Genomic DNA, 10,560 nt, shown 5'->3' with positions numbered 1-10,560 from the left:
TAAATCCGCGAAGGACATGTGGATCGCCCTGAAGGAGTATCACGAGAAGAGCACCCTCACCAACAAGGTTCACCTGATGAGGACAATCTGTTCCCTGAAACTAGAAGAAGGCGGAAATGTTCCCGAGCACGTCGTCCGCATGCAAGAACTTTTTTCTGAAGCTGAGGGACCTCGGCGAGGAATCCTTATCGGATAAATGGAGTACCGCCATGCTACTCAGCAGCCTGCCAAGGAGCTTCGACCCGATGATCACCGCATTGGAAACACGTGCCGAAACCAAGTTGACGTTCGCTGTTGTCCAGCAAAAGGTCATCGCCGAATACGAAAGAAGGCAGCAACACGCGGATCCAGGCAGTATCCTCACCGAAAGAATGATGAAACTCGGATCAAGCCACATCGAGAGGAAAAACTCCATAAAGTGCTATTTTTGCAAGAAGCCCGGCCACGTCAAGAACAGATGCAGAAAATACGCAGAGTGGAAAAGGAATCATCCGGAGAAAACGTCCAGGAGCTCAAGTGAAAATAAAGTGAGCGCCGCTCAGCAAAAGGATACCTTGCTGTCACTAGGCATACTGTCGGAAAACTGGATTGTGGATTCTGGTGCCACGCGCCACGTGAGTAACGATATCAATTTTTTCACGTCGTTAGATAACTCGTATAAAGATAATATTGAAGTCGCAAACGGCGAAACAGTTCATGTGCTAGGCATAGGTTCCGGGAATATGTTATTGAAAAATTTAGACGGTTCGGTGACAAAAGTGTTGCTTTCGAATGTGTTGTATGCTCCCGATGTCGTCAGTAATCTAATATCCGTTCGTCAGCTAACTTTGCATGATGCTTCCGTGAACTTTCATAGTGATTATTGTGAAATTCATAAAGATGGAAAGCAGATCGGTATCGCTGACTCTGTCGGAAATCTGTACAAATTACGGGTTTGTCAGTTACATAAAGTAAATACAGTGACTGGACATAAAGAAAATTGCGTACATACATGGCATCGACAAATGGGTCATAGAGATAGAAGATGCATGCTGAAGGACTTGTTCATGATTTGAAACTCATTGACTGTGGTATCAACATGTCCTGCGATACGTGCATGAAAGGGAAACTTTCGAGACTACCATTTCCCAAGAAATCCACGAGTGAGTCGAGCGCACCGCTAGATCTAATTCATACCGATGTGTGCGGCCCGATGCAAACGATCACACCAAGTGGAAAGCGGTATGTTGTCACGTTCATCGACGATTATTCGAGGTACACTCAAGTACATTTGTTGGCACAAAAATCGGACGTATCCGATGCTCTAAAACTGTACCTGAATCTTGTTGAAAATGAATTCGGTCGAAAAGTAAAGGTGATTCGATCCGATCGAGGAGGTGAATACCTAAACCGAAACTTGAGGAAATTCTTAGCTGATAAAGGTGTGCAAACACAGCTAACTGCGGCTTATTCTCCACAGCAGAATGGGGTAGCAGAAAGGAGGAACAGGACTTTGGTCGAGATGGCACGTTGTATGCTGATCGATGCAGGCTTACCGAAGAACTTTTGGGGTGAAGCTGTGATGACTGCCAACTACATTTTGAATCGTGTTCTAACTCGAGTAAAGGACAAAACTCCTTACGAACTGTGGACGAACAGGAAGCCTACCATCAAGAACCTACAAGTTTTTGGATCGAAGTGTTTCGTTCATGTACCAACAGAGAGGCGTCAAAAGCTCGATAACACAGGAGTACAAATGATTTTCCTTGGGTACGACGAGGAGTCCAAAGCCTATCGCTGCTACAACCAATCATCGAAAAAGGTCGTAATCAGTCGAGATGTCAGGTTCTGTGTAGAACATCAAGTAAGCGACAACTTTGACGCGAGTAAAGATGTTCGTGAAACCGAACTTACTGGCTCCGTGGAAATAAAAACTCAGGAGGAGCGATCCAGAAACCCATCAGAGGACGATCCCAGAGGTGACGGATCCCGAATTCGTGTTTCACAAAGGTCAACTAAAGGCATCCCGCCCAAGAGATTCGAAGTGATGAGAGCAGGTGACAACCATCGCATGGGAAATTTCTCCGAGAAATTGACGGATGAAGACAGCGATGATGAGGAACTTCCAACCTGCAGTCGTATTCCTGACAGAAGGCACTTCAACGACGGCTTCATTGTGCATCAAGCCAGTTTGTGTGGTTGTGAAGATCCTGAAACATATACACTCTAAAGTCAACCTATCAGACGGATTTACAAAAAGCACTTGATATTGTGAAATTAAGAAATGTTATGTTTATTTACGGGCTCAAATGAAGTGGGGGTGTTGGGATATCATTTTCCCCCCTTTTACTGTGTGTATGTATTCATGTTCTTTCCTCATATACGCAACGTTTCCCTCTTTTGGGGACTTTCTTTTTTTTTTTTTCCCTCCACTTGACCGCTGCTGTAGTATAGTTATTCTCTTTGCTTGTATAAAATGTCGTTCGTCTGACTAGACGTGTGTTTCGTTTCTCTCTCGTCGTCGTCTCTTTCCCTTTCTACACTCTGCCCGCCCACAATTCTGGGAAATTTTCCGATTGATAATTCTTGTGGGATTTAGTATTTTCTTCTCAATGTATTGTGAAATAATTTCTTTCAATAATTGTGAAATTATTATTTTATTAATTATGAAGTTATTGTTTTATTAATTCTGAAACAATGTCTCAGAAATTACGAAATTATTTCTCTCATTTATCTGTAAGTTATTTTTCGCATTGATTCCGAAATTCTTTGTTTCAAAAATGCTGAATTTTTATCAATTCTAGAATTATTTCTTTCAATTATTCCGAAATTATTTCTTTTATTAATTTTTAAATTAATCTTCTTTCAATTTATTCAACCATTTTCTTAAAATGATCGGCGAGCAACGACAAAAAGCTCCGAGGGCCATGCTTTGAAGAGAATTAATGATCTGCGGTGCAGTTCTGCATCTCTTGAGTCACCCGCGGCACATTTCCAGAGCACATGAGCTGTCCGTAGTACAGTTCCTACATCATTCGAGTGCCCGGTGGCACATTTACAGACCACTCGAGTGAAGTGTGACACACTTCCGCATCGCTTAAGTTACCCGCGGCACAGTTCCACATAACTTGAGTTACCCGCAGCACAGTTGCTGCACAGTGGACTGCGGCACATTCCAAGTACACATCCATTGCAGTTGTCCCATCGCAAGGAAGTGGCTTCACTCTTCGCTTTTGTCATACCACTGCAGAGAAAGGCAAACATTTCGAATTTATCGTGATGTGATTTGACCAATGTTTGCAAAGGGGAGTATCACCCAAATACATAAAGAACGCGCCATCCAATAGTGTCAAAACTGTAACTAATTTCATCAAAACGGTGTACTGTATTTTAAATTCCGGGTCTGCCCATCAAACGACCTACCTGTTAGAATTTCTATCTATATCTCGCAATTTCTGTCTATAACTGATCTGGAAATGTGCCATGGACCACTTTAATTGAAGTGGGAATGGGCCGTGTCCCGCTTAAGTGATCTGGAAGAGGGCGTCTCTCGAATGATTCAGGTCACTTGAGTGATCTGAAAATATGCTGCGGACCACTTTATTCAAGTGAGCAATTTTTTCAATGATCTGGAAATGTGCCGCTTAGTTAATTTTTTACAGAATAAAGTTTACAGAATAAAGTGAGGTCACGGGCCACATAAAAATACTCCGAAGGCCACATTTGTCACGCGGGCCATGGGTTGAGCCTTTATTATCTGAGGCAACTGGAATACTAGGCAGAATCATCGTCCTCCATTTCAGCGCAGCAAAACCAGTTTTTTTCTTGAAAGTGACGTCTAGTCGTTAAAAAAACGACATGAGGAACAGCGATTGGTTGTAGCAATAATACTGACAACACGCTTTACTCAGAGATGGTGGATAAGTCAGCCTGGGTTTTTAAGAAATCCTATATCTATGTCCACACACAAGTAAAATCCATTCAAAAATAAATGAATAAAAATAATTTATTAGTTCTTAAAAGAGTTTGAATATTATTCGAGCATCGATCAGTCCGAGAGTAAATACATAAATGAGTATGCAGTGTATAGCAATTACACGAGTGGATAGCTGGCTGTGGTGGCGATACCACACTGGTTGTTCTTGTTCCTGGACATCTTGATGTAACCATTCAGACCCCAGGCTGCACCCCAACTGCAGAAATAAAGCGAATATTTTAATCGAATTATTTCATACGTATAATCATCAAAGTATAGGGTAATTATGATCAAAGTTCTCGTAGCCTGTGTGTGTGAATAGTTTTTCTCAAAAACTACTCATCAAAGCATAGCTAAATTTTCAGGATATCATGATGAGACCATGAGGCAGATTTATGCAATAAAAAATAGTTGAATACCTGACCACCCGGTGAAAAGTAGTGCTTTTTTTTTTATTGCATGTCCTTTTTTCCCATGGTCCATAAAACGTATATACCAAGTTTCATTGCAATGCGTCCGTTTTGGCGGACGCAATAGGGATCTGAGTAGTTTCAGTATACTGACACTGCTCAGACCAAAAGTAGCGATACTGAAACTACCCACATCCCTGTTGCGTCCGTTCTGGTGGACTAATTCCGTTGAAATATGGTATATACGCTTTATGGACCATGTAGAAAGAAAAAAAATTCAATTAAAGAAATATCACTTTTTGCACCTGTTGGCAAAAATTGAACTGTTTTTTATTGCATAAATCTCTGTCCCATGTAAATGGTGCTGACATGCAATATAAATGATGAAGTAGATCACGGTGTCGGCATCGAGTGAAGGCTGTTCGGACATCCATCCATTGCAATAAGTCGTCTGTGTAATATATTAGAGTAAGCGTCATCTATAGCCCAATTTTTAAACTATATTTTTCTTATAATTAATGGAAAAAATTAGGTTTATTTCTGATCATGCAGTTTCTGGGTAAAGTAAAATTTTGTGTAATAATTTGTTTTTCTTCCGCAACTGACTTTTAAAGTTTTAATCAACATTAGACACATAATGTATTTATTTGAAAGATAAAAGTATTGAAATTACAGTGTATGTGTAATTTGAGAACCAATGGTATAGTAACATGTTTCGGAAGACCTAATTGGTTTCATCAAATAAATCAAGTTAGTTTACAAACTTCGAATGGAAAATTTTGATCGAGTCGATTACTAATTTAAAGTTTTTAATCGCGATTATTACATTTGATTTTATCGGAAAGGCTATGATTCATTTCTATGTTATTTCTTAATATCCGTAGTTATTTGTATGCTGTATGAGATGTATTTGCATGATACACTGAAATCTCGATACCCTGCGGAACAATAAAGAATATCGTTGTTGAGGGATCATCATTATACCGGGAGACAGCAATTTAACATTAGCTATAGGCATTTCCAAACAAGACGTGAATAAATACTTTTGTAGAGGGATTAATCGTTATATTGATTCGTTGTAGCGAGGTTTCACTGATTTTTCATCTGGGCAAATAAACTCTCTCTCGATGAAATTTTCTCCAAAAATATCGAAGGAACAATTCAAAACATGCGTTTTAGGTGTTGGAAGATTGGCTACGTTTAGTGAAAGTTTCCGAACTGTCACCGTGGTACGTCACCAATAACTTCTCGTATGTTGACATTGGTTTTGACTGCCCAATACCTTTTCCTCCGTATCACATCCAAGAAGATAGTGAAGATAAAACTTTCAACATACCTGTTCTTCACCAACCAATAATCTTGACCATCTTCAGTACCATAACCAACGGCCAAAACACCATGATCGAGTTCGGTGCTGCTACAATCGCTCTCGTCGTATATTCCTCCTCTGCGAAATGACATATACGAAAAATTACCAATTTATTCCACTGTACAAATTTGTTTCTCAAACATTCAGTTTCTTTCTCTATAGTTGCCAGAATTCACTACGAGTCAGTCCATTCGAAAATTAAAAAATTTGATAAAATTGAAGAACTTACCCATAGGTCTGGAAACTGAAATGACTAGCATCAATTGCTACAGAAACTGGACCAACAGTGGCCACAGCTTTTTTCAGAGCATCTTCATCTCCAGTTGGAATATCTACATATCCGGTAACAGTGGCACCTACGTTAGCTTTCTTGAATTTGCAGGTATCGTCCTTTGAAAAGAAAGAAGATTGAGCAAATTATATAAGGCCTGCGGTATATTTGAAGCTTAAATTCAGATATTACAATACAATGCTAACTTCTGAAAAAAAAAACTTCTAATTCCTTTATTGTTGGAGAACTGTTCCATTTGTGGTTAATTAACCCTTTCTCTAACGTATCAGAAATTTCGAAACCACAAGTAAAATATAATGTATATATTTTTGTTAGGAAGTAAGCATTCTTCCTATATTCAGCAGGTGTAAAGTAAAAAAGTTAGGAAAACGTGTGTCCCATTGAGAAATCTGGTTTAGAAAATGCGTGGGCTTGTCACATTGCTAATATGAAAAGCTTCTAAGAAGGAGAGATAGCTCGTCGATGCCGCTTAGAGAGATAACATTCATCGGCATTCAGTAACATTTCAGGATGAAACCAAGGAACACATAGCACAATTGTAATATTCAATATTGCGTTCAAGTTACCTTAGCTTCGTATGGGTAGGAAGCTTCAGTGTCAATCCCGTGGTTGATTTTGATGTAACTGAAAGCGTTGTCCATGAGTCCACCTTCACATCCATTATTTCCTGTAACGATACGGAAGGAATATTCAATAACTAGAGAATGTAAATATTTGCTTTTTGCATCACGATGACTTTTTGTAATTTTAAAAGCGGCAAAAATCGGAGAAAAAAATTATTTTGAACCATCAAAATATTTTGAAAACACGGTGCCCTAAAATTCAATCGCCGAAATGAGAGGAGTGATAGTACACGTCAAAACACAAAGAACTTTGGGTTGTGGAAAATGTGTTTTTTTTCCCTCACTTCAGAAGTCGCCAAAATATGGTAACGTTTGCATCATGAGGAGCGACAGGAGAATTTCTTCCTTCCAATCGCAGGCAATTACGGGGGGAGGGGATGTACTGTTCCTAATTTTCCTCTAATGGTAAAATGCGTAAAATTGGAATTTTTTTTTCCTTCCCACTCCCGGAGTTTCTGGAGGACTTTTATTTTCTCCCTCCTATGTAGCCAGTGGCTTAATTTCTATACCAAAGCTGAATATAAAAGTCATTGGTGACCCTAGTTTCCAAACGGAAATTGTTAGCCCCATTTATCCGGACGTGTACTATCACTCCCATTTTGGTGGTAGATTTTTCGCACACACACACACACACTATAGGACATGAAAATAAATATCGTTATTTCAAATGATTAATTCCTCACCTTCTTTGGAAGAGCAATCGACCAGGTTCTGTTCACTCAAAGAGACTAGTTTGCCGGTCTTCTTTTTGTGCTGTCCCTCGAGAGAACCAGTCGTCGAGAAAGCCCAGCAAGACCCACATTGTTGCTACAAAGGAATGGATATATTGCACTTAATTATTGTACCATAATTTGATAATCAGAAACGTTAAATGTGAGATTCGGGTTAGTATGGTACAGTACATGTGATAAAACCGGTTATTATTCACAATTACTGAAAACTTTGGTAAGTTTGATAAATTTTACGGATTTACTACATTTACTGGTGATTATGTATTATCCACAGATCGTATTGGAAAATATGATATATGAATTTTCTTGAATTTATCGGATATTTCTTTTAAACTTCAGTCTAGAATGACGGATGCGATCAGTGATGATAATTATGTTATTATTAAGAAAGTTGATTAATGTGTAGAGAGCTTATTATAATTAAATTAATTAAATTATTATAGTTTTTATTAATATATTGATAATATTTTATCATGTGTATATATTGTTTATAATTTTTGTTAATTGCATTTTTAATTGGGTTGCTATATTTTTGAAATATATGACATCCATGTTTTTATGGGCATCTTCTTCTCAGCCACCTCGTTGGGCATTTTGCCTGTTGTGGCGTTGTATTTGTATTTGTAAATTTTCTTACTGACCTGGTTTTTGACCGGAGTAACCAGACCCTGTTTCCTCCAATCAACAGTGTCGGGAAGGACGATGTTAGATGGTGGCACGAAAACGCTTGAAGCATCTGAAGTCTTGAGTTCACGCCTGTAGCCGTTCCTGGTCGATTTCACTTCAGAGAGGCCCTGCAATATATTACAGAGTCAAATCACTTGTAATGATGAAATTATATGCAAATGAAGTTACAGAAAGTGGGAAAAAAAGTTTTTATTTGAATTTTCTTTATAATCGATTGCAATTTATATCTTTCAAAAATGGGCAGATTCATAGTAACTCCGGTAGTATTGGTTGAATTTCAAGTACGTACAGAGAGTACTCACCAGATCAGTGATGTCATTCAGTTTCAGTCTGAAGCTGTGCATGCCCAGATCGGCTTCCAAGTTGTGCTTGATGATACGCTGCACATTTTGTTCCCAGATCAGGCGCCTCGCTCTTTCTTCCAGGTATTTGTAGCTCTTCTGGAACGTTTTCTATACGATTCAAAGAAGAAAAAAATATTTGTGAAATATTTCAAAAATTGCATTTATGTATGTACGCGGGGCAAACAAAACTGTCGACAATTTTTTTTAAATTCCTAAAAAATGAATAAATTGTCATACGAACGAAAATTTATGTCAGAAAGCCATTTACTAAAATTCATTGATGATGAATTACCAGCAAATCACAAGTAGTAATTTTCTTTCGATTTTGGAAATTAATCTTATTTGGCATCAAGAAATAATTAGTTAAAAATTCGGACGATGGGTTTTCCATTAGGAGTTTGGACATTTAAAAATAACACCATTAAAAACATCTATCCATTAAAAAAAATTAATATTTTGTTCTGGGTTATGTTCGCGGATTTTTAGATGCGTCTATGTGGAAAATGTGGTTTTTCTGCGGTGAAAGACACATTGGACACTTTGATATTGTGAAAAACTGTCGTTTTATTTTCTTTCCCGAACAAAATCTTGGTTTAAGACAAGAACTTTGGTGCAAACCGAACATATGAGCGACAATCTGTGTGTAATCTACGTATTCAATTTTTAAGCATTTTCAAAACGTCTAGTGACTTTGAATCCCCCTCTACATGAGATGTTAAATTTAGGGCAACGAAAATTATTTATTTAGACGGAATTCTTAATTTTCAGAAGTTATGTATTATTTTTCAGAGAATGGTAACGTACCTTGTAGTTCTCCCAATGTTCATCCATATCTGGTCTGAATGGATAGGCCATGGCAGAAGCCACGACAAGCAGGAGGACAATATACTTCATCATCTGTGTATGGGAAAAAAAATCATGAAATATGTGTACATAGTACACATAACAAGCATTACACAGTAACAAACTTCACGTTAGATTCACAACACGTACAATACATTCCAACATGCACCAATTCGTTAGAAATTTCGCAGAGGAATCTGTACGAGGTGCATGTGTGGTTTAGTAGTAGTAGTAATTCAGATAGCAATTACCCGTCGAGCACTTGGTCAAAAGTAAGGGATACCAAGTACTAGGAACACAATAAGTTTTATCTCATATACTCAGGAAAACTTTTCTTTCGAATTCCTTAAGCCGTTTTCCTCTATCTCTTTAATATATTTTTACATACTTTTTTTCAAAACAGGTTCAACTTTTTGGACCACCGTGTATATATAACTTTTGCCTAGGAAAATTCTGAAAATATCAAACAATATGAAAAATTAGTATAGCCAAAACAGATGTCATACCTTTGTCGGATCAACTCGATTGATAACCAATGGATAGAGAGTAACGACACGGTAACTTATTATCGGATATGGCAAATGGAGTTGTATATATATCAAAATTCTCCGTTGTTATCTATTCATCTTGTCTTGTTACTGCTGGTTATTCTCACGTGCTTTTTTTCCCCTTCGAAATCTTTTGTTTACCTGTGTATCATCACTGAAAATGAAATTATCAGTACAGTGTCTCACATAACTGAAATCCCGTTTTAGAGATTATAAAGAAATTGTTAACGAAACCCTAGCATGATATTAATAAAAAAAATAAAAAAACGATATCTACAACCTAAACTGAATTATCACATGATTTCTCAATTATAGATACAATTATTCTTGCTTTTCCCTTTTAGATAAAATAAAACGAATTCTCAGGTGTGACACATACGTTCGATTATCTTCATTGAGTAATTTTTTCATGTCAACAAAAATATTAATGTGACAACGGAATGCACGTGAACACGAGATATGTATATCGGAAGATAACAATAGATCTCTTTTTCCTATTCGATGCAATTATTATCATGTTACGGAAATGAACTGGTAAATATTGAGAATCATTGAGTCTCATTGATGATCGCGTTATTAACAACCACGATTGTTTTCGAAAATTCTGATTTAAAATAGTTAATGGTGGAAAATTGCTCCCAAATGTTAATCGAAAGGGTCTCGTGCCTTTTAACATGGCCTAAAGAAACTAATGTCTGAAAACTATGCTTTAGTACAGTGGTGCGCAGTCCTCAATCCGCAGGCTGGATATTCCGTGT

General features: G+C 37.8%; 1 protein-coding gene across 1 annotated transcript; it reads right to left on the bottom strand.

Moving 5' to 3' along the window:
• Nucleotides 1-3,967: 3,967 nt before the first annotated feature.
• On the bottom strand, nt 3,968-9,971 carry LOC149089759 (cathepsin L-like peptidase). The gene is made up of 9 exons (XM_089244542.1): nt 9,761-9,971; nt 9,216-9,308; nt 8,370-8,519; nt 8,022-8,174; nt 7,333-7,456; nt 6,593-6,693; nt 5,964-6,124; nt 5,702-5,812; nt 3,968-4,172 (listed from the first exon to the last, which is right to left on the bottom strand). Exons 2-9 carry the CDS (start codon nt 9,306-9,308, stop codon nt 4,073-4,075), a joined length of 993 nt encoding a protein of 330 aa, XP_089100668.1. The 5' UTR covers nt 9,761-9,971; the 3' UTR covers nt 3,968-4,072.
• Nucleotides 9,972-10,560: the final 589 nt, after the last annotated feature.

Source organism: Pholcus phalangioides, unplaced genomic scaffold (assembly GCF_987345545.1).
Source record: "Pholcus phalangioides strain wild (caught in Gottingen) unplaced genomic scaffold, Ppha-v1.0 ptg000001l_1, whole genome shotgun sequence".
Taxonomy (NCBI): Eukaryota; Metazoa; Arthropoda; class Arachnida; order Araneae; family Pholcidae; genus Pholcus; species Pholcus phalangioides.
Note: the sequence above shows the minus strand (reverse complement) of the source record. Positions and strands in the feature narration are given on the sequence as shown.

Bases quoted from the DNA above. Each gene is read 5' to 3' on its own strand.
- LOC149089759 (XM_089244542.1), bottom strand. From the start codon at position 9,308: ATGATGAAGTATATTGTCCTCCTGCTTGTCGTGGCTTCTGCCATGGCC. The intron at 8,520-9,215 runs GTACGTTACCAT...TGAATCGTATAG, and splicing joins AACATTGGGAGAACTACAAG to AAAACGTTCCAGAAGAGCTA. The intron at 4,173-5,701 runs GTATGTTGAAAG...TTATTTCTGCAG, and splicing joins TATTGGTTGGTGAAGAACAG to TTGGGGTGCAGCCTGGGGTC.